General features: G+C 46.6%; 1 protein-coding gene across 2 annotated transcripts in view; it reads right to left on the minus strand.

Annotated features, from left to right (window-relative positions):
• Positions 1-2,583: 2,583 nt before the first annotated feature.
• Positions 2,584-24,310, minus strand: part of PLCD1 (phospholipase C delta 1) — a 50,573-nt gene continuing 28,846 nt past the window's right edge. For both annotated transcript variants that reach the window (XM_030445886.1, XM_008502204.2), the window contains exons 4-15: positions 23,591-23,720; positions 19,430-19,658; positions 18,239-18,440; positions 16,323-16,467; positions 15,126-15,275; positions 8,359-8,526; positions 7,020-7,176; positions 6,610-6,726; positions 6,031-6,209; positions 5,389-5,521; positions 3,649-3,798; positions 2,584-3,356 (exon numbers count right to left, since the gene is read on the minus strand). In XM_030445886.1, the coding sequence (XP_030301746.1) occupies positions 3,265-3,356; positions 3,649-3,798; positions 5,389-5,521; positions 6,031-6,209; positions 6,610-6,726; positions 7,020-7,176; positions 8,359-8,526; positions 15,126-15,275; positions 16,323-16,467; positions 18,239-18,440; positions 19,430-19,658; positions 23,591-23,720 (1,852 nt within the window). In that variant the 3' untranslated portion in view covers positions 2,584-3,264. The remainder of the gene's footprint in view (positions 3,357-3,648; positions 3,799-5,388; positions 5,522-6,030; positions 6,210-6,609; positions 6,727-7,019; positions 7,177-8,358; positions 8,527-15,125; positions 15,276-16,322; positions 16,468-18,238; positions 18,441-19,429; positions 19,659-23,590; positions 23,721-24,310) is intronic.

Raw genomic sequence — 24,310 nt, forward strand, 5'->3', positions numbered from 1 at the left:
GGATCTCCAATCTTACCTGGTCCCCATGTGTATAACCAGGTGATGGTTAAGAGCCCACCTGCCTGCAGACCAGAGGTTTGAGGAAGCCAGAAGGGGTTTGGGTGTGACCAGAGGCATGATGTGCCCCAGTGAAGGTTTTATCAGGGTTCCAGCCCTGTGATGTCCATGGGGCTGAGAGGGTGGGTTCCACACTGTGAGCTCAATCTGACTGGGGCAGGGGGGAAGGGGACATGGGAAATGTGTCCCATCAGTGAGTGAGTAAGGGATACAACTATAAATGAAAGGAAGAAGCCAGAAGATGTGGGTTTGCAGCTTCACTCCATGTCCAATCTGACTGGTGATTCCAAATAAACAGCCAGCAACACCCCTGTGTCCTTGATCAGCATTTGGGGTAGGACCACTGTAGAGAAAAGCCCAGATCCTTCCAACACCTGATCCTTTATGAGATTCAGGGTGGATTTTTTTAAAATAAAGAACAAAGTGAAGAATTGAGGCCCTCCTTGCTCCCAAACACCACATAGCCAGGACCATTTGTATTCCTATGCCAATATAGCCTGCCCCACAGCCCCTCCACTGCCTATGGTAGGGCCTGACTGCAGGGATGATGATGATGATGATGCAGGGATGTGGGGATGGAGCTGCAGGAGGCTGATGGTTGAGGACTGAAGAGCTCTCACCCAATACACATGGTAATGGAGAAGAGTCACCACCTGGCTGGAGTCAGGGACCTCCAGGCACTGGAGGGTTCTGGGCACATCTTTGTGTTTAAGAATTGGTAGTTACTTCAAATAAGCCCAAATCCCTCATCCTCCTGCCAGCATTTTGTCCCAGTTTTGCCTCAGCCCAAACCCCATTGAACCTCCCCCCACCTCTGGCACAGAATAAGTGTGGAGTCCTTACAGATTTATTACCTTACAGAGTAAGGGAAGAGTCAAGCAGAGACACAAATCAGCTGAATCACCTGTGTGAGTGCTCCTGGTGTGCACATTATCCCTGTTCCAGCCTCTGCTGCCACTGCTGGAAGCAACACTGTTTGCATCACCCCACTGTGGGGTGCTCCTGCCAGCTCCCCAAATTAGCAAATTGCATTTGCTACTCAATAAACCAGAGTGATTCCACCTCCCAGCCATGACTGGGCCTCATGAGCATCAAGCCAGCAAATGGAGAGAGGTGAAAATACAGCTTGATCAGGGAGATCAAGATGGTTCCCTACAAATCAGTTTCATTCCTCCTGCCAGGATGCTCAGCAACCCATCCATGTGGGACTCCAAACCCATCATGGGATTTTACAGGGAACAGATCCTGGTATTTGGGCTTGTTGGGAACTGTAGCTGCTCTCCTCGTGGGGAAAGTTGATTTTAGTCTCTGCCTCTGGTCTCTGAAGGAAGGCTTCTCACCCACATCCATCCTTCCTTTCATGCTGCTCCCTGCTTTTTGTGGTGTCTGGAGGGCCTTGGCTTCTTTCTTCTGCTTTTTCCATCAGAGCTTTTCCCTAGAGTGGGGCTCCAGCACTTTGTAATCTACTCAGAGATGGGGTCTATCAGACCATGTCCCTTTCTTCGAGGGGAGAGAAATGTCTTGGGATCACTGTCCATCATGGACTGGTCCATCCCATCTTCATCTCAGCTGCTTTCCCACCTGGCTCCAGCAGCTTTCTCCCAGCTGTGCCTACCTGATGTTTTGTTTTCCCATGGATCTTGCCTACCTTGGTTTAAGTGAATAACAGGCAAAGGAAACCTTGGCCTCTCTGTGCAGTCCATCTGAGCCCATCCTGGACCTGGATAGAGTGGTCCTGTCCCCACATCTCCCCCACCTCCCTGTCCTCTATTTCTCCAGCTGGTTTAACTCAATCATTCAAATGAAAATCTCATCCAGTGAGACAAAAAACTGCATATAATTAGTTCTCAGCCAGCTCAGTGGCCTGATCCTGGCCAAAGAATCACTAAATCCAGGCTATTTTGGACTAAACTAGATGGGGGAGTGAGCAAACTGGAATCTGTTTAAAGAGACATTAATCTCTTTGGTAGCAGCCCATCTTTACCACCACTAGGCATGAAAAAACCTACAAAGACCAAAAACTTTAAGAAATGAAGCATGTCTGCCTCCCAACTTCACCCATGTTGCTTTCAAGTAAGACAAAGAGGCAAACAGGGACAAGTAATTGGGCTTTTTTCAGATTTTTTTTTTTACTTTTAATAATCTAACACATTGTTAGTAACATAGTTGGCACTTCAAAATATATATTATTTTATTTCAACAACATACCCTCATCTCTGTAGTTGGACTTGGAAAAAAAATAATAATAACAACCACCTTTTGCCATAAATACTGAGTAAACACTCTGTTTGGGGTAGGTCAGCTCTACAGTGCAACTAGGACCAGGCTAACACCTACGAGGGTTTCTACTGCCACTTCCTCTGTGTTAAAAAAATGATGGTTTTTTCTATAAAAACACGAAGTTTTACATCATTAAAACAAAAACAAAACAAATCCAAACCAGCCCTCCAGGCACTTGATCTCATTTCCATTGTCACCAGCAAATGACACTCTCTGAGGTCCTGTTGAGCAGGTTTGGCTTTGGGTGGGAGGGAAATCTGCAGCTTCTGTCTCTTTCACAGGAGGCTCTGAATGCCCAGAGAGCTGGTTGGGAGCCAGGCACACAGGCAGGGGAGTGCTCATGTGAATTTTTTTAACATGATAATAAAAAAGGAAAGTTGAGTTACATCAGGTGGGCCTTTGTAGTGCAGCTTTCTTTCCTAATCTGTAACAGAAAAGAGGAGAACTGTGTCCCCGTTTAAGACTTCATATGGTGAAAGAGGGCTGACACCTGAAACTGCAAGAAGTCACCTGGCATCTGGCCACTGATTGCAGTGGTGGGGTGGATTATTTTTTTTTTTTTCTTGCAGAGATGGTGGGTGTTTTGCCCCAATGTCTGCCCCAACCCAACCACTGAACTTTGCGAAAAGGGAGTCCCTATCCTCTCACTAAAAGGAAAATTTATAAAAATCACACTAAATGAAGAGCTAAAACCACAGCTGGTTGGTCAAACAGGTACAAAAGAATTCATCTTGACAGCAGCATTAGGATGTTTCCAGCATGGAGAGGGTCAGTGGCTATTCCACATCAGGGGGCTCCTGGAGTACCATGGGCTGCTCCAGAGAAGGCACTGGGAGTTGGATGGGACCCTGACATGGGCAGACTTTGCACACTGAGTTCCTTCTCAGTCTGCAATGAGGTTCACTGTGTCCTGGAAGAGCTGAGCTGCTAATCACAGTCCTGGATACTGATGTACACAAAGAGGGTGGAGGAGGAGTAGGGGTCTCCATTCTTGGTCAGGAGATGGATGTGGCGGTAACCTGGAAGCAGAGACACAGGTGGAAAGCAGCCTTAGGTCTGGTTGGAAAATGTTTGCTAACAGTTGTCAAGACCCTGCAAAAACACTTCCCTGCTTCAGAGCATTTTGCTCCACAGAAAAGAAGGTCACTGGAGACAAAGGGACAGTGCTAACAGATGCCCAATGATGAAAATCTGGCAAAATCCCCCCAAATCCTCATAGCCAGAGAGAGGAGCTATTCTGATCCAAGGTGTGATGGGGCTGGACCTCTCATCTAGGACACTGGAGTTTCCCAAAGGGAAGCAGGGCCTTACCTTGCTTCAGACTGGTGAAGGGAAGGGTGTACTGCCCAATGAAGTCATTTTTGGTTGACATATCAAAATCTTCCACCACAAACCGCACCAGGGCAAGCGCCGGGATCTCTATGTCAAATGTAAACTCTTCATCCCATTTTGGGTTAAAACCTGGGCAACACAGACAAGGATGGAGGTCAGAGCTGCTCACCAACAAGGGAGGAAGTGAGGGATGTTGACAAACAAGGTAGGAGGTTAGACATGCTGGCAGATAAGGTTGGCAGTCAGAGATGCTTATCAGACCTTGCCTGACTGCCAACCCCATCTGACCCAAAGGTCTCAGGAGGTGCTGAGATGATTGGTCCCAGCTCTGACCCTGATTTGCTGCCTGATGTTCATAAATCCTCCAGCTTAGCCTGCAGACCTCAGCACCATGGTCCCAGAAGGCTGAGAGGAGCAGCAGGAAGGAGCACTCAGCTCTGTTCCATGGCTGAGACATGGGTGCCTTTGGTTGCCATGGGACCAGCTGCAAATTTTGACAGCCCTAAACCAAGGGAGAGCAGAGAGAAGAGCTGTGCCTTAGTGTTGTGACAGCACTCTGGGGCCTCAAGCCTCACTGAGTGGTCCAGGTACACCCACCTCTCACCACACTGTGCCTCAGTTTCCCTGTTGGTAAGAGAATTTCCCTGTTTAATGCAAAGAGTCTGATTATCAGAAGCATCATCAAGTCTGTGGACATAAAGTTTTATGCCTCCTTGTAAAAGGGGAGTACCTGAGACAGCCAGCCCAGTCCTGCTTCTCTTGTGGAGGAGGATCTGGTGATCTGGACTCACAAAGCAAACAAAACCAAGACCACCACATCAGAGGAGAGGTGAGGAGCAGGATCTCTCTCTCCACTCACAGTGGGTGCTCTCTGCAGTTTCAATAAACCACTCCCCAGAAACAAACAAGAGGAGAGGACATCCTGTTGGCAACCCTGCTGCCATCAGCCCAGCCTGTGCAGAGCAGGAGCCCAAAGGCAGCAGAAATTCAGATGAAGGCTGCTGGTCATGAAGGGTCTGGAGATGATTTGGGAGGAGGCAGGGATCCTTCAGCTGACCCTGAAGGTGCTGAGATGGGTCTGGGGACAGTGCCACAGTAAAACACCTGTGCTGGCTTGCTGCACTTTGGACTTTTACAGGATAAAATGAACTGCCCTGTTCTGATAACACACATCTGCTCCTGACCCCCTTCATCCTTAGGGGATCTCCAGCTCTTTAGATTATCAAAAATTCATCTGGGCAATACCCCAAGCAACTTGAGTTAACTTGGGAGGATGGTCTTGCTTGGATGCCCCTTGCAACCTCAGGCTTTTGTGTGTTTGTGACAGTTTCAGGATAAAATAAGCCTCACAAGAAGATACAGGTGGGGACCTATGCATTCCAGGTCAAATCCAACTGTATGGAGGTAAAGAGCACTTCAGAACCTCAAGCTCTGGAGATTTGGCAGCCAGCCTCAAAGCAGCTCATGCAGCTGATGTTGTTTTGGGGGGGGAATTTCTGTCTCCAAACATCTTCAAGAGAGAAGAAAGATCCCCTGACAATAACTCTCCACAGGAACATCAGTCTGTGGGCCTGGGTTAGGGTTCAGATACAGCTCAGGTATCTGCTAAGAGTGGCAGGCTTGGGTGGACCTGGGCAGGTTTGGCCACAGGGTATCTTGATGAGGACCACCAAAGGATTAATGCCCCAGGGGAGCACAACATGGAAGAAAAGCCCTTACCATTGTTTTCAATGACTTTGGTCTGCTTCTTGTTGTTATCCTGCTGGACACCATGGATCTCTATGGTCACCTTAGGATCAACGATGGAGTTTTTGCTTTTGTTCACCTTGGGCAGCTGCTGACCAGAGATGATCTGTGGAAGACACAAAGGAAGAGGTCAGGACATGGTTAGAGGAGGTTCCAGGGCAAACATCCCTCTCCTTCCTCAGGAATACAGCACCTGCTGTCACAGGCTGATGCTGGCCTTGCAGAACCAGCATTCTGAACATCCTTCAGAGGAAGCTGGCATGAGCCAAAGCACCTAATGAACATTCGTCCAGCCCAGGCTAAGGGGTCAGGCAATTTTTCTAACTGTCCCCACAGTGAGCAGATGATGTTTGGAGTGGTGATTGTCTGCCTGCATGTGTCTGTAATTAGCAGGGATACTGTCATTAACCTCTCCTATTGCCAAACATCACACATGTGAGTAAGTCCCTGTATGATGAGAACCCGTGCAGGACTGAAGCAGAGACCCCAGCAGTGGGAAATGTCTGAATCTAGGATCACATTGCCCAGATGGGTCCAGGAGAAGGGACAACCTCCATGCCACCCCCCCCAAAACAGGTGGATGCTACCAAGATGTTTTCCAACTTCTATTCTTACTTTAAGCAGAAGCTTCTTCTTTGTCCCCCATGTTCCTTCTGTGATGGATTTTGGATTGAATTTGGTTTGCTCATCCCGGAGGAATTCCGGCTTTAAGACATACCCAGAAAACCCATTGTCCTGGAATCGACCCTGGTAGACATCCATTTCTGTGCCTGCTGTCTGGAAATTTAGGGCAACTGCAACACAGAATGAAAAAAATTCAGTCACTTCCAGATAAATCAACAGGAGTGGTTTTGTACTAATTCTGTTCAGGTGAAATTGGATTTCATGGATGTAAATGCTGGCTTTTCCATGCTTCACAGAGCACTGATAAACTATAACCCTCATAGTCTGTTGCCCCTGAGAATTTCTTGCATCCAGAGATGTTAGAGACAGGAGGAGCCATGAGAGCCATCTCAGTTCTCCTCCTTCCTGCCACAGGGTCAAAAAGTTTCCTGTACTGAATTTCTGTCACCTGGTTTGGCAACTGCATCTTTTAGACCAACCAATGGATTTCTCTGCCCAAGAGAGGAGTCACAGCCAGGTCATAGGCAACAGGGCCAGGCTGACCCTCTCTGACCTCCCAGTTGCACCCACCAATCTGGCAGCCAACATTCCACAGGTCAATGGGGTTGTAGTTGGAAGAATCTGTCCTCCAGCCTGCAGGGTAGATCCGGCTCAGGTGCCTGATGTTGTGATGAATAAAACTGGTTGCTACAGAGAAAAAAAAAAAAAAGAAAAAAAGAAAATGATCCTTTTAGTGATGGGGGACTAATTTATCTCTTCTATTAAGAAACTCTTAATAGATCTCTTCTTAACTACCTGCATAAAACACCTTCCTTGTGATATTAAGTTGTTCCCAAAGCTTCTCAGTGACATGCATGACCAAAAACATCATAACCAACATCTTTCAGGATACCTTTCCTTAACTACCAGTAGCTGTCTCCTCTATGGGGAAGTGGGACAGAGGATGGCCTTTTTCCAGGGCAGAACAAGAACATACATACCAGATTCCTGGGCTAGTTTCAGAGCTTTGCTCTCTGTGAATGATGACATCTCATAGAAGGCCCGAGGGTGGCTGGGGTCTGCAAAGCCATCAAAATGGACACTCTTGCAGTAGACAACCGTGTCTGACAGCTCCTTAGCCAGCTTCAAGGTGTCACTCTAAAAGCAGGAGGGTGAGAAGTTTGTGGAAGTTTCTGCAGTCACACTCAAAGAGTTATGTTTTGCCCAGGACCCCTGGGGCTTCCCCTCTCCATCATCTTCACATGAAAAGGATTCACAGCATCAACACCCAGTGGCAGTCCCATACAGGGGGAGGGTGGAAAAAGGGCCAGAGACTGTTCTTGCCATGAATGGAATCACAGAATCACCTTGGTTGGATATGACTTTCAAGATCATGAAGTCCAACCATAACATAACATAGCATAACATAACATAACATAGCATAAAACATTGACAAGACCTTAGCTAAGCCATATGCCCAAGCACTCTGTCTGTACCACTCTTACATACCCTCCAGGGATGGGGACTCCTGGGCAGGTTGTTCCAACGTCTGAGAGCCCTTGCAGTGAAGAATTTCTTCCTAACATCCAACCTAAACCTCCCCTGGAGCAACTTGAGCCCCTTACCTCTTGTCCTACCACTTGTAACATCAGGGATCAGATCAATCCCCACCTCCTTTCAGGGAGTTGTAGAGAGTGATGAGGTCTCCCCTAAGCCTCCTCTTCTCCAGGTTAAACAACCCCAGCTCCCTCAGCAACTCCTCCAAACTCGTGCTCCAGACCCATCAGCTTTGTTGCCCTTGTTTGGACACACTTTAATACTTCAAAGTCCTTTTCTCTAGTGAGGGGCCCAAAACAGAACACAGTCCTCGAGGTGCAGCCTCACCAATGCCAAGTACAGGGGTAAGATTACAGGCTGGGGCTGCTCTAGCTTCATTTTAAGTAGAAAGTAGACAACCTTTATAGTTGGCTGGCACTGCAAGATCTCTTGAGACAGGGATCATTGAGTTGAGCAAGGGCCAGCATCCTTAGCTCCAGGAAATTCAACAAATCCCCCTTCCATATCCCCAGATGAGCAGCTGCAAACACACTGAAAGCTGCCTTAGCTGGGAACATACTAAAAGTATATTTCAAATTGTATAAAAGTATATTTCAATTGTTTTAGGACTTTTTTTTTCATGGAACAAAGCCTTCCTAGAAAGTGGTTTCCCAGGATGAGCCATGGCAGAGGCCAACAGGACAGCAATTCCTGACAGAGGACTTCAGAGCCCTCTGCAGTAGGCAAAAATCTACCTTACAGCTCTTCTGCCTCTCCTTGTTCTCAGTCACTTCTTTTCCTTACCTTCCCCTTCTGCTCTATCTCAGTCTTTACAGATTCATCTTCGATTTCAGCTGCTTCATCTTCATCAGAGACATCCTCAGCCTCCAGGTTGTTGTTCCCATTGGTTTCAGCGGGGTCCTCCTGCCTGCTCAGCTTCTTGCCTTTCACAAGGATCTTCCCTTTCAGTTGCTGTGTGGGGAGAAGTGGACAAAAGAGATGGGGATTAGAAAATATTCTGGGCTGCCCAGATATTTTATTTTATAAAAAATGACTGTTCTTCCACTAAGGCCTGAGACCATGAGGCTGAAAACCTCCAAGAGTCCATGGATTCCCCTCTGATGCTGAGCTGCCCATCTCCTCATCTACAGAACTTCAAACTTTTGTTTTGCCAATGGCAATTAAATTATTTTTCTTTTTTTTTGTTCAAATCAGAATGTGGCTCAGTAAACAAAGCCAAGCCTGGAGGTCAGGGCTCATGGGAGAAATTCATAGCACTCCTTCTGCCTCTCTGTGTGGCCCTATTTAATCTACCTCAGTCTCTGCAATAGCTGGTTATAGACACACACACAGTTTATGTAAGACCCATGTCAGGACTGATGTAAGGCAGCTCTCTGCTCCACTTGGCATTTTAATGGGAAGAGAGGTCCATTTATTTCTGGACAGGTGCCTTGTGCAGAGCAGGAAGGGGATTTTAAGTAAAATAAAGTCAAATATGATAAATTAATTTACTTAATTATAAATTAAGTAAAATTTTAAAAAGTAAGGAACTTGCAGGTGAAATCTTTGGGTGCTGGAAGCCTAAGGAGGAGTTCTCAGACCTTTCCCAAAGATACTTCCTCTCCTGAAGAGAACTCATCCTGCAACCAGAGGACAACACTTAACCAGCAGCAGGTGCCAACATCATGCACTTGGCTGCTGAGCTAACCCAAGGAGGACATTTCTTGTGCTGAACCAACTCTCCCCAGCCTCTTGCAAAGCCCTCAGGGGAAGGAACACACCAGCAGCACAGGGTTGCTCACAGCCACCACACCACTGAGGACTCTTCTGTGCAAAACTGACTGTCGGAGGAGGGCTGAAGCCTGGAGAGGGCTGAACCTGAACCCAAACAAGGCAGCAGCAATGCTGGCAGCCAGGAGAAGTACTGAGAAGAAGCACTGTCTGGGTGCCAGCTCCCAGGCAGCAGATTATTCCACAAAATCCATTCATTCAACCCAGGAGCATCCCGAGATCCTGCAGGTTGCAGGGAAGGCACTGGGAAGTTTTCAGCCCCATGGGTGTGTTTGGTGGGGGGGTCACAGTTATCCCAGAAAAATAGTCTCAGAATTAGGCAATACAACCCTTCAGCAGCTCATCTCCCCCCCCCAGCCCAGTGGCACCCTGGTCCTTGTCCTTCCCACAAGAGCACAGTTCTCAAATGACAGGGCTGTGGAAAAACCAAGGATATTTTAGAAAGCAACCCAGGCAGTTTCCAAGAGCACCATTACTCCCTTTGTGGGTGCAGGGAAATTGCATCACATCCCTACAGAGCCCATCCTGACCCCTCAGCACTCAGCTCAGCTGTGAAGGGACCTTGGTCTGATGCTGAAATTTGATGCTGGCACCCCAGGAAGCAGCCAAGAGCATTTTTCTTCAGCTCCCACAAATGATCTGTTTACACTGGGGCACCTCTCCTGCCACTCAAAAGCTACACAAAGGCAGCTGGGAGGAATGTGCCACTTACTGGGGATAAAAGGCCCAAAGGAGCAGTCAGAGCACAGCAGTATCCTCCTTCCCCATCCCAGAGCATCATCCATCCTCCCAGCACCTTATCCCTCTTCCAGAGATCTGACCCATCCATGGCTTCATCAACATCAGAGCCTCACTTCTGTCTGATGCTCCCATGTCAATAGCCACCCTCCTGCACTCAACATCCACCTCAACATCCACTTGTAGAAGGTGAAATTCAGCTCTGTGTGAGTTTCTGTGCAGGGTTTTGAATGGACAAGCCTGGAGGGACAGCACTCAGGACAGCAAGGAGGGGACCAAAGAAGTCTCTCTTGTCCTTTGCAGGCTGCAGATAGCATCCTGCTATTATCTGTATTATATTATTATTATTATTATCTGTATTATTATCTGCCTCTGCTTTCTAACATTTCATAAGAACCCTTACCACCTTCTCTCACAGCTCAACAGCAGAGAAAGCTGAGATGAGGTATTTGGGGCAGGTTGCTTGATTTTTCATTATTTTTTTAAGCTTATCCAGTTCAGGAGAGCCTGTCAGCAAGTGAGAGGTGTCATTTCTGGCCCAGGCCCGTCCTAGATGGCCAAATACCCCCCACAGGCACAGCACCACAGCCTCCACACCACACCCAGCTCCTGGGTGCTCCTGTTCCCCTCTTCCAGACTGTGGTTACTCTTGGAAACCTTGGATATGCTGCAGGTGGTCCCTGTGGCCATGGGCACACTCCTCAGCCCAGGCTGTGTTACACAAAACTCTCTGTGGAGGGATTATAGTGGTTTCCTTTGGGCCTCGAGTTCCTTCTGGAATCCTGAGCATCCCCCTCTCCAGGTGACTTCCACTCTGCCTCCATGTGCCACCTAACTCCAGAGGAGATGTATTGCTTGCTGGTCCACAAGGAGATGTGAGATTCAACCCCCTCCCCCCCCCCAAAAAAAAGAGCATTTTCACCTCCATTTCCTGCAGAAGATGCTGTTCTATGGTACAATTCCACTGCCTAGACCCCGAGGAAGCTGCCAGTCCCAAAAACTGTCTGCCTTCATTTAATATGGAAGCAAAGCCCAAAATCTGAGTGCTTATCTTCTTTACAAGGTTTTAAATAAGCTGATAAAGACACACAGATGCACTCATTCCCTCTCTCTTCATTCCCCTTGGTATGATATGAAGGATTTCTAGCCCAAGGTAAAAGACACTCAGCTCATTGGTTCAGCTCTGCTGAGCAGATCCCCTGTCTTAGGAAGAAGCATTAATTGAGATACTTAATAAATATTCTTCAAGTAGACCATAAAAGTATTCCAGCTGCCTGCAGTAAGGCCAAGGTTGAATACAACCTAAGAAAATCGGAAAAGGCTACAAGGACATTGGACTCCACTGAGGACACAGAGTGGAGAGAGGCTGCTGGAATGGATGCAGCTCTTTCCTTTCCTCCCATTCCCTGAGGACTGCATTGCCCTTACCTCTCCACAAGTGGAGCTTCCCACCTTTCCCACCTTTCCTACTGCCTGCTGAGCAAGCTCAGCTCTGCAAATGAGATGGGTCTGACACTTTGGGAGCCTATGAACTGGGAGACAGCAACCATCTTACAGGAAAGCACTGCTGATTTTATCAGAAGGAGCAAAGCTGCAAGGAGCAGAGGATTATGAAAGATCTGCATGCCCATGTTTATCCTACCCAAACTTTTCTTGCTCCTGTTTGGAGCCTGAGAGCCATGGCAGGGTCTGATCTCCAGTGTTCATCTCAGTGGGAATAAAGCATTTGTGAAGTGATCCACATCATCAAACTCTCTGTGCCTTCAACATCTCCTTTAGAGTCAAGAGAACAAACTGAGCACTCCCAGGGTGTGATTCTTCTTGTCTGCTTGGACAAACACTTAGAAGGAAGTGGACCACATCTCAGTTGATAAAGGGTGTATCAAAGGAGCCCAAAGTGCAGTGCTGATGTACATGGAGCTGCATCTCTGCCCCTTGACATCCCACCAGAGGCTGCAGATCCCCATCTCCCCACGTTCCTGAGAAGCTGTGGGAGATGCCTGACTGGGAGATGTGCAGCCCAGATGCACCAACTGGTCCCACCTCTCCATCCCTGCATGCCTGCCAGCCTGGGGTTTAACAGTGAGCAGGACCAGAGGATGAGGAGTCTCCAGGAAATGGGGGGACACCCATTATCAAAAGAGGTTCTGAGAGATCATGGTGCTGGGTCCTGCATTGCCACTGCTGAGTGAATCCTGAGCTCAGAGTGGTGTCAAATGGGGGGGATGGGACACAGGAATGGATGTGGCTGATGGGACAACTGGTAGGACAGTGAGGTGTGGGGTTGCAGAGGCCCTTGGCACTGCACTGGGGCTCCCAGCATGGCCCTAAGGGTCACCTACCCAAGGCAGGTCTGTTAATCCCAAAGCCGCTGTTGTTACCAACATGGAAGCCCAGTAACAGCCAGAGGCATTTCAGATCTATTTGAGATACTGAACTGCTGGCAGATGGTTCAGTCTCATTCTAGGATGGTTTTTTTTTGCAGTCTTTCTAGCTGGGATGCAGGGGGAGGGGGAAGGGGCCTTGACAGACCCCTGTGCAGATCAGAGATGGGGCAGAAAGAGTTTGCCACAAGCACTGAGGCTGGAGCAGCTCAACTCCACAACCCTGGTACTGCCTGGGGCTTTTGTGTGGCTTTTTGGCCTTTAATTTACTATTGGAACCTAAAGGCAGCATCTTGAGGGAGATCTTTAGATGCTCTATGTAGTCCAGTGCTGTTCCTGGATGGAGCTAAATAAATCAGCAGCCTACCCTGAGCTGTGCTGGGAATTGTTAGTGTGAATTTAAACTGGTTTAGATTGCCTTCCTTTCATTACTGACCTTGCCCTGCTAACACAAGCTGCAGCACTGCTTTGCCTGCTTTTATTTACAGCTTTTCAGCCCTCTCCCCAGTGACAGATCCCCCTCTTTTTCTAGTATACAAAGCAGCAACTTAGCCCTTGCTTCCCCTTGCCAGCTTCATGAGGCAGTGGAAAATCCAAGAGGTTGTGTTTGTTTGTTTTGGGGTTTTTTTTAATAGCTTCAATGTATTTTCCACCAAAAAAAAAAAAAAAAAATCAGTAGTTCAGCCCTCTGCATTCTCCTAGTTCACACAGCAGGAAGGAAGAGGAAAAGTACCAGAAGGAGAAGGATATAGGCTTTGCTACACTGGAAAATTTTCTCCTTTTTAGCTAAAGAGATCACTCCCTCCAATGGAGCATATCAGCCCAAATCCCTTCAAGTAAAGTAGATCTGGGCTGTTCCATTCCAGCTAGGGCCACATGTCCATCTGGGAAACCAGAGCAGGAGGTCATTCCCACAGGAATGGGAAAAACACCTTTAGGAAGCTGGGATCATCCCCTTACACTCAGATCACACATTTCTTTTTCTCTGGTGTTTCTCCTTTCTTTCCTCATATCATTCCTCTGGTCACAAGGCAATGTTTTGAAAAGCCATCAACAGCTTTCCTGACCAGGGATAAGCAGCAAGCCAGGAGATGACACTGAAGACTTTCTGATGTTTTCATCTCACTACCAGCCTGCAAAGAGCTGTCTCCATGCTGGGTGTATCCTCACCCTGGGAAAGTCACTTCTTAAGTGAAGAGAGGTTTGTCTGTGCCAGGGCAAAGGCCCTCCTGAAGCTTTAAAAATTATGATTCATCCTAATTTACTGCACTGCTGCCTAGGGACTAACCCAGCTCAGTTTCCCTCTGTGCCAGGCATTGTATGAAGCAAGACATGACACTCCCAAGCATAAGTCAGACAGGGAAAAGAGAAAAAGGGAGAGGGAGAACAAATATAGAAGGTATTTTGGGTGGATGGTTTTCCTCTCTTTTCTCCCCTGCTGACTGCCAGCTTTATCCCACCCACAAACTCCTGCCAGCTCTGGCAAGGAATGCTCCTCCAGTTTTTGGCAAATTATTTCTTTGGCAAAGGAATGCAATTTAAAGGGGACTGCAGCTATCCACACAGCAGTCTGTTTCTGCAAAGTGCTGCAGAGAAAAAAAAGAAAACACAAATCCAAAGGGTGGAAACAGATGAATGTTTCATTTTGGATTCTGTTTTGGAAACTTTGTTTTTTTTGAGATTCCATTTCTTTTTTTTCTAATGGTCAGCTAATTATTTTATAGTGGTGGTCTACTGTTGTATCTCCTCCCACCTGAAGTGTCTGAGCTCAGCTTTCAGATTCACAGGTGCCCTGATCCATGGGAATCAAAAGGCCATCTCCATGCAGCCTCCTACCTCACTTTGTCCTCCATGGACATCTCCATCCCCACCACCCCAGGCCATTCTCAGTGGGAGGACATTTTGTGTTTGATACAGTTTTAGGCTACCCATGTTTATCCTACCTAAAATCATCTGTACCTGAATCATCCAGTACCTGAAAGTATTGGTTTTCCCCTTTTTTGTGGTGCAATCACAGCTCTCCTTCCAGTCCTCATCACTTTCTAACCAGCAGCCTGGATTTCCACAGTAGAGCACCCAAGGCATTAAAAGAGAAGGGGAGCCACATAATATCTCACCTAGCATGAAATTCAGCAGTTTCCAGTCTTGCTGGATTAAAACCAGAGGGACACCTTGAAAGCACTCAGCACTTGTGGTGCAAATCTTCCCTGTACTTGCAGTAACCTCAGAGTGCTTCAGGGTAACCTGAAAGTCATGTTCAGCTTTGGGGTATGGGAAGCAGATCTAAGACAGACCTCAGGATTCAGGTCCTCTGGGACAAGCTAGGAAAACAACCTCCTTGTGGGATGAGTGACATCCCCTGGAATTGGTAAAAGGACCAGGAATGTCCTCAGTCCTGCAGAGATGTCTCCTCTGAGACCTTAGACAACAAAATGAGGAATAAGAGGGTATTGATGTGCACAGACTACTTCTGGATACTTCTATTCCGGTCCCACCACTGCCCACAGACATTTCTGTTCCTCATCAAGCACAGGTTCCCCCAGGAATCTCCTCAGGAATATTGGCCACTACTTGGCACCCAGCAAGAAGACACCCTTGTCTTGTTGGCACCTTGTCCCACCCTCAGAAGGCAGAAAGTGCTGAAGTGGCCTTGCTTACCTCTGGGGAGGGGAACTGGGATCTGTTTCCATCAACTGGAGCAACCAAGAGCATGTCCTGCAGGATTGTTGTCATGTGCTGAGCCATCACCTTCTGCTGGTCAACACTGCAGTGGTTCTCCAGGGAGATGATGACAGGGTATGGGGAGGTCTAGAACAAGACAGCAACATCCATCATCAGGGACCTCTGTCATTTCAGTCTACAGGGACCGATATAAACCCCAGAGCTCTTCTCTCTGGAAGTGCAGGTGTCAACAGTAAGGCTTAATATTGTGCTGGAATGAGCATTTGATTAAAAATGGACAAATTAAACTCTGCAATAGCTCCTGAGATCTCTTCTGATGCCATTCACAGGGCACCAGGCTGGGTCAGGATGCCTCCCACAGACTTGTGGGAGTCCTTTGATGAATCTCCCTGGGGCTCCATTCTCCCACTTGCAGTGTGGGTCACAGCACCTCCCTACCTCAGAAGAAGGACTGAGAAGGGAGGCTCTAAAATCCCTGGGTTTGCTCCAATCCTTAGGTGAGACAAATCCTTCATTCATGCACAGGCCTTATCAGGTTCCCTGTGTCCCCCCCCCTTGTCATTTTACCTGCTGATGGCATTGTCATTGTCACAGCTTTACAGCCCCAAAGGAAACTTGATACTTGCTCTCAAGTGCACTAAAGTAAAACAAGCAGAAAGCCCAGTGAGTCCAGACAGACCCAATCAAGGTTGTTTTCTTTTTTAAAGGCTGCTGGCCCAGCACTGCTATACAAGACTCCAAACCTGCTGATTCCTTTTTAAAGCAGGGTAGAAGTTAATCCTCCACATCAGTCCCACCAGAACACGTGCCCGCGGGCTCCTCTAAACTAAGAATGGGCCCTGAGACACCAAAGCCACACAAGTTGTGAGCTTGTTTGCCTTTCTCATCAGGAATGCTCAAGATATTGGCCATTTCCATTGCAGTGGGGTCCAGGATGCAGCTGGTAAGAGATTCAAACTCATCCTCAGATAGTGCCCTGCCTGTCCAGCAACTCCAGGAATGGATCTCTGCAGAAAGCAGCACATGGATCCCCAGAGAGAAGGAGACATCCTGTACCCATGAGAAATGCTAGGGTGAAGTCTTTATTAGTTATGCTTCATGTAGGGAGGGCAGAGAACTGCTATCAGTCTTGGATCGTGTAAAATGAAATCTTAGAGGGTCCCTTGTCCTTACTTTGAAAGCATAATTCTTGATGGCCTTAATGACATCACTGAAGAGGATCTTGGAGGTGAGGGTGTAGCCATGATAAATGATGGGCTCTGAGTTAGGGCCATCCCAGCAATCCAGTTCCACACAGCGACAGCCTTTGGTCAGGGCTCTGGAAATAAAGAAGGGACCTGGTTGGGTTCTCAGCCTTCTGCTTTATCTCAAAATGAGGGTGCATCAGGCACAGGTATCGCCTGGGAAGGCTGAAGGGGAATGTAGGGATCAAGGGAGAAAAGAAGATCTTGGAAAAACAGGAAAGCAGATGGAGAAAGGATCAGAGTTCAGGGTCAGAAAAGAAACCTCAGGGTTGGGCAAGGAAAGTCCAGTGGGGTCTGAGGAAAGAGGTAGTGAAAGTCCAAGGGAAGAATTATCCAGAGAGGACACAGTGAGTGCCAGATGAGGAAGGACAGCTAAGACTATGACCCAAGTCTTTTCCCGAAGAGGGAGAAAGGAGAAGAGAAGAGAAGAGAAGAAGAGAAGAAGAGAAGAGAAGAGAAGAGAAGAGAAGAGAAGAGAAGAGAAGAGAAGAGAAGAGAAGAGAAGAGAAGAGAAGAGAAGAGAAGAGAAGAGAAGAGAAGAGAAGAGAAGAGAGAAAATCAAAAGTGGCGGCATTGGAAGAAAGATGGTAAGACAGTCAGCCTTAGAAGCCAGGTTACAAAGCCTGGAGGATGTGACTCCTTCTAGATCTGATAATACATAAGAGATGGATCCTTGGAGCTGTCAGAGAGGGAGCTGCAGGAACTCCACCAGATCTGGGGGCACCACTTTCCCAAACTGAGTCTACAGACTGAAGTTCCACTTGAAACTCCCATCTCTGCACACCCATATTTTCATTTCCATTTACTTCCAAATGTCTGTTCCCCCTGTAGAGACTTATCTGGAGGTGACCTTGTCTCTTTTACTGTACCTCCCTAGAGGTTTCAGGTAACACATTTAAATCATTGCAGTAGGAACCACGGGATTATTCTTTTACAACCAAAAATATAATTCTGCCATTTTAAGGTTTTATAAGAATTCAAACTGCTACTGAGAAGCCAGATTTCACTCTCTCTTCTTTTGAGCTGGTGACTCAGCCAGCCATTGTTCCCTGGGAACCAGATAAGGAATAAACAAAGGCAGAGCTGCAGCCTTTGGCTTACTTCTGAGGAAACACTCACTTGATAAAAGTTCAGGTCACAGCAGAAGTGAAGTTAATAAAGGCTGTGAGAGATCAGGCAGCAGCCACTGGTAAAGGCAGAAGCAGGCAGCTCCTAATGCTCTGCCCAGGGATGCTGTGGGAGCATCCAAGCTGCTAAGGGGGGACCAGGCTTAAGTTTCCTGATCACCTACACTGCTTCATTAGCTCACATCCTACCTCTTTTTTTGGACCACTCCAACTAGATCTCTCCAAAATAAACCCCAGCATGGTTCTAGGGATAGTTCACACCAGGGGCTCCTCCTGAAAAACTGTAGAGATCATACATATCACAACAGTATGAATCATCCTGGATCCTTTCAGCCCCTACCTAATCCTCCTGGTCTGTCCCAGAAACCTCTACACCCTGTAAGCTCCTTGCACTCTCCCATGCCATGTTCTGGGGGCATGCTAGAGGGCTGCAATCCCACCTCCAAGTGACTGCAGATATTTTAAACTACTCTAAAATACAGTAATTATGCACCTTACAGTCAGGGGGACACCACAGACCCAGCTCAAAGTGCTATGAAAAGTGGGGCAAAGCCAACCTGGTTTAAAACCAGCTCACCCTGATGTGAGCATCCACTTGTTTGGAAGGGGAGATTGCTTCTTGGTCCTCTAGCAGTACAGATGCACCCTATGTCATCTATAAGAGCTCAGCTTCTCACAGACGTATAACCACACACCAAACCACACAGAGATACATTACCTGATGTAGGCTTCTGTGCTGCTTGGCCCTGTGAGCTGGTCTTCCATAAGGTAGGTGTTGTGTGAGGATGACACAAAGTAGTGACTGAGAGGTTGAGTCATGTCCTGGTAAACTTTTCGGTGGGAGGAGTTGAAGATATTCCCATCATCAGACAGCAGGTACATCAGGAAACCATCTTTGGTCATGGTGTTACCCCTCTTGGCTGCCAGATAAATAGAAACCCCAACACTGAACATCTGACACCACCAGGTTGTGCCATCAGCCTCAGCCTGGTGCCTGCTGCAGCCCAGAGGATCTCAAAGGCAAAAATGTGCTCTCTAGGATTTAGCTACTGGTAAATATATTGCTGCTGTTCAGATGACAATGACAGCTTCATCTGCCTGAAAGTGCTTTTAAACCCCCTTGACAATCACAGCTTTCTACAGCACTTGCTGTTCTTGGTAACATCTAAAAGGTTTCAATGGCAGGAATTACCTCACCTCTCTCTAGAGATCTATGGCATAAAACTCTCCATCTGAGCTCTTGGAGCTTCCTTCAGGCCAACACAGAAAAACTGACAGATGTCTAAACATAGCCTGATAAATCCTGTCTAGATTAGCCAATTAATTCATGATCTGCAAAGAGTAAATACAAAATAACCCAACTTTGGGGAGAAGCAATGCAAAAACCAGACCATGGTTCTGTGTTCATTTCTTGAACATGTCCTCCAAGTTGCTCCATACTGGTGATTCACATAATTTCTGAGCAGCAAGACTGCTCTCCTAAACTGCTATCACCATCTTTGCCCTCTCCTCAGAGAGTTCATCACCCAATGGCTTTCCAGGTGCCAACATTCAAAAGGATTTGCCTTCATTTCTGCTGCCAGAGAACAGAAATATTGCAACACTCCTAACCTTGCCAAGGTCTTGTTTGAATAAGACATCAGAGCCTTTCCCACAGGAACATTATCACCCTCTAGCCAACTCCACAGCCCCCTCTCCTCCCAAGCCATAACTGGAGAGAAGTATTCCTCAGGCTCTCCACTGTCCCCTTCTCTTAGAGCTGCTAAAGTTGCCCTAAAAAACTTGTGGGGTTTTTTTAGAAGCAGTCACAGGGATAAAATGACACATGTGGCTGGAGAAGAAAACATTAAAGCAAATCACACCAAGAAAGCCAGACTTTGAACCAAACCAAGCAGAGCTTCCAACCTACCTCTTTCATTGGGCTCATATCTCTGAATTAAGGCAGGGGCAGCAACAACAGCATCTTCCTCTTGTTGTGTCTCATAGAGGAACCTCACCAGGTTCTGGCAGGACATGAACCCTTCTGCATCTGAGTACTTTTGGAAGATCTTGTCTATTTCCTTCCTCTCTGTCAGTATCTTGTAAAATTCCTCTATCTCATCATCCTCCAGAGCCTCTGTTTTGGACTTGTCACAGTGCTGTAAACGTAGAGGGGAGAAGGAGTGAAAACCTTCTTTCCTTCTGGCATATGCCAGCCGTAATCTGCACCAGGGCTACACAACGCAGAACACAAAATAATTGGAAAGAGTTACTGGCCAGTGAATGAGAAGCACTTGGTCAATGCCAATGATTCCCATTGACAAGGCCAACAGACACAGAACACTCACAATTCATATTATTTTCCCCATTTTAGCAGCCTGCTGCAAAGCTCCGGGCACAGCCCTGAGCTCCAGAGCACTGTGCAAACCATGAGTTAAAAGGACAACTCTTGGCAATCTCAGGACAAAGCAAGGCTCAAGAGAAATGCCTCTCTAGATTCAAGAGGTGGAGGAATACAGGGAAACAATTAACTCAATGCATCTTGAGCTATTGATAGAAACTATGGCCTGAAATCCAGTAAGTAAAGGGAAAAGAGCCTTGAGGCTCAAGAGCCTGTCAAGGCTGGTATAGGGCTGGTTGCAAATTTGGCACCCAAACTGACCTTAAAAAACATCCTGCTCAACATGTGCATGTTCAAGCATTGAAAGATCCCTCTTCTCATGGAAGTTTTTGTTCTTACTCAAAAACCACCAAGGAACAAAATCTACACAGAGTTTCAAATCAGGTATCAGCTTTGCAAGGAGATGAAATTCAAATTTTTCATGTCCTCTCTGGTTTGAACTTCTGCACAAGGTAACAGCTTTGAGAGAGGACCACAGACAAGGATTTGGCTGACCATGAAGGACCAGAGATCAAGGTGTACATGTTAGTGTTGTCGTGGAGGACACCAGACTCCCCAACAACAATTATATCCAGTTTAAAATATTCCCAGATTCAATTTTTCACCAGGAATTACAATTTTTCTCTGGCAAATCCTGAGATGAATTTTGATGTTTGTTCCTAGCAGAATTCTCCAAAAACTCTTTTTCAGCCACCTCTGGGATATAAACCTCTGCATTCAGTGTAAGCTGAGCAAAACAAGCTGCAATGGGAAGCAAGAGCCCATCTCAAAGGAATCACAGACAGGGAGCTTTATACTACTTCCAAGTGTTTTTCCCTGAAAAAGTCAGCAATCAACCCACTTTTAATGAATGTCTTGTTATTAGGGTGATTCCCCCTCCCTCAATACCTAAAGCCAGCAAACAGCCCCTTACCAGTGTGTCTTCCCACATTTCAGCTAAGTCAGAAAACTCTCATTTTTGGCAGAGATGCCAAACCCCCTGCAGAACATGGCTCACCTTCCTTAACTCTTTGGTCTAAGAACTCCTCTTTCAGACCTAAATTTGGAATGGAAGACGTGCTCCACACCACTCCAAGGACCTTGTGGTGCATTTCATTTCATCCTTGCTATGGACAAGCAGCTCCCACAACTGAGCTGACAGGTTCCTCTCAAACACGAGGAATTAAATTGCTTTCCATCTTCAGTCTCTTATGACTGATAGGGCTATTGCCCTGGGCTTTATGACCAAAATGCATAATTCTGTTTTACCAGTCATCACATTAATCTCAGGGTAACCCTGCTAATGGCCATGGTGGCTTTGGCAGTGTCCCAAGCAAGATGATAACAAGGTACTTGCATCCTCTGCAGAGCCTCCACTATCTCTTGGAAGGTAACTGGAAGGCTTAGAGCCCTTCACTATCTGTTTATGGTGCACATATAAAACCAAATGAAATTATCATGCTGTACATCATTTCACAGGCTGAACTGATGGCAAAATGTTCAAGTTGTCCTAATTTTAGAATCTGCTCAGTAGAAGCTACAGTTTCATCTCAGAGGTGGCACAGCCCATGAAATTCTCAGTACTACAGACACCTTCAAGTTAGGTTTGAGCAGTCCAGGAAATGTCTCATCCTTGCTGTGATGGAAAGAGGACAATAGCACTGACATCACTGCCATATTCCAAGACAGATCAGATGTATAAAAGTCAGCTCCTTCTGCCTGGCCTACTGGAGCTCCAAATTAGAAAGAGAATCTCCACTCAAAATACTGTGTTTTACCTCACTTGTATGGATCATGAACCACGAGTCCCGAGGGAACCTCAGCCTGCTAGAAAAGTTAGAACTTTTCTGATGCCCCAAAATGAATATTCAGGTTGAAATGAAGCAAGCAAATAGAGGAGATTTGCACAGATCCTGGCTGCATTGCATATGTCTTATTCAGGGGTGTCTAAAACCTAGAGGTGGACACAGTTATGTGATGAAAAGCAAGAATGGGGCAAGAACATGCTCTGTAAGCTCTCTCCTGATCACCCTTCCTCCTTGTGACTAAATGAAGAGAAACTAAGACAGACAAGATCACCTTTTCAGGATGCTGTAATGTCTCTCTGTCCATCTAAGTTTAGGTGGTGTATAAACTGAAAATGTAATTGCTTTAGGAGCAAGGCAGGTGCCAATGCTGCCCATAGGAGATCTGAATTAACCTCCAAAGAGCCTCTTATCAGGAGGAACACATTTAATGAGGTTACTTCAACTCCCTACCTGCATTTAGATGGGCTGAATCAAGGTTTAGTAATTACTTGGAGTCCTTAAGCAAAAAGAGAATTGAACTGCATCAAGTTTCCACTCCTAGAGCTCCTTTGTAACTATTGCCATAGCAAAAGAGGGTCATTGAATGAAGAGGAGGCTGAACCTCTAAAAAAATAGCAAAATAAATAAAAAGGGTTTCTTTTCAGATGTTTGATGACATAGGGAATGCTTCATCTGAGACATATCAGATGTATCCTTTAGGATGAGGGGAACTGCACCCCTCTCCACTACTGGCTTGACCTACACAGACTTCAAAGGAAGGGTAATTGCTGGTGCCTACTTTCAATGCAGATGCCTGCACCAGAGACACCTCAACCAGGGAATCCCAACCTTATTGCTGTTCTTCCAGGGTCTTCCTGAGCAAGGAATAAAGCATGTAATGTGCCAACCAGAGTAGGCAGCACAGCCAGAAGATTTTGTAAGCAGAAAGTTTAAAAAATTTCATCATGACCTTCCCTCAGTTCTTGCAGAGTCACCAGAAAGAGGGAGACCTCCATAAAGCAAGGATTAGGAAATTTGAACTTCCTCTGGTGGAAGGTCCTAGTGAGATCTTGCCAACTTTCCCTGCTATCTGCTTAGAGGAAGGAGCAGAACTACTGCCTGCTGCCCAAAACCACCCCCGTGTTCACAGCTGATCAGAAAAAGCTCCTCTGACACTGCCCACCCTTGAATTCAAATCCTGCTTCCGACAGGATGGAAGTCTGGAAATTACCCAGATGTTTTATCTCACCTCAGCAGGAAGGCTTTGCTAAGAGAGAAATCAAAAGCTTAATAACTGAGAGTTTTTCATCCCTTTCTTATCTTCTGATAGGCTCAGCCAGCAAGCTGGATCTCAAGAATTTAGAGGTGTATGTGCCTGACAAGATTAAATATGCCTTGGGCCACTGAATCAACAAGACTGGTCCAGGCTTGGGTGTAATGTTGCATACTTATCATCAATCTGGAGGGGTTTTTTTCTCATTTGCACTTTCTTTTTGTTGGCACCTGTCATTTGGCCCTCACCTCCTCTGATCGGGGTTTGTAATTGTAATCAAACCAATTTCAGCCATGTAGGCACTGGCTACCACTGTGTAGTACAGCACACAGAACTCCTGAAAACCTGGAGCTCAAAGTGCACTTGAACTTTTATTTTCCCTTTTCCTCACATTCTCCGTGTTTCCATCTTCTCTGAATTCTGGTAAAACTGGGAATCAGTGGTAAACAAAGAAAGACATCAACACAACTTCATCAAAAGCACTGTGCTGACCCAACTTAGATGTCAGTTTGAATCCATTGAGCACCAAAACCCAAGAGTCCTTCTTTGGCATGAGGAAAGAGTTCACTTTATCTCTAGTCTCCAGCCAAAGCTGAAATCTGTGCTTGACCCCAGCCAACAGCAAATACCTCATCTGCTTACTCTCATTACCTGGAAAATCTTCTTGGCATGATAGTCATCGACTTCAATGTTCACTTCTTTCAGGAAGTTCTTGAGCTCTTTCAAGCTCATCTTGTTGTCTTTGTTTTTATCAGCTTTCCGCAGGCAGGTGTGAATCCAGCTGCAGAATGATGTAAGGGAATCTTTCCAGGTCAATGCCAAGCCTAAACACCACCCTTCTGCTGCCCATGGATTGCAGGGAATACTCTTCTAAAGGCTCTGATCCACCTCTCCAGATGCTGTAAACCCAACATGCCACCACTGAACAGATTACATCATCTCACTCTGAAAGATGCTTTGGCAGCAGCAAAATGCTGTCATACAAATGATCGTGGCCCAGGAGAAGCTTTTCACCATCTGGCCAAGCCTGGATCCACTCTCTTGACTCTGTAGGAGTTTCTGGCCACAGTCACATCATAAAACAGTCTGATTATTGTATGACAGAAAGTGCATTTTGCTCCAGACTACTAAAAGAGGTCAGAGGAGGGAGGAAAAGTGGGGTAGAGGAGCTCCCAAGTGAGGGAAAACTGATTTTTAGAGATTTGAACAATATTCAGTATACCAAGATGAACAGGGACTCCCCAAATGAAGGATTAGTTAATTTTTGGAGTCTCCTTCACCTTCTGTATTATTTAGGGGTTTCTACCTGTATGTCTTAAGAACACTGTTGTGAGCAAAATCAAACCAAGCTTTGGGGGTCTTGGCTTCCCA

The sequence above is a fragment of the Calypte anna genome, chromosome 2 (genome assembly GCF_003957555.1).
Source record: "Calypte anna isolate BGI_N300 chromosome 2, bCalAnn1_v1.p, whole genome shotgun sequence".
Lineage (NCBI taxonomy): Eukaryota > Metazoa > Chordata > Aves > Apodiformes > Trochilidae > Calypte > Calypte anna.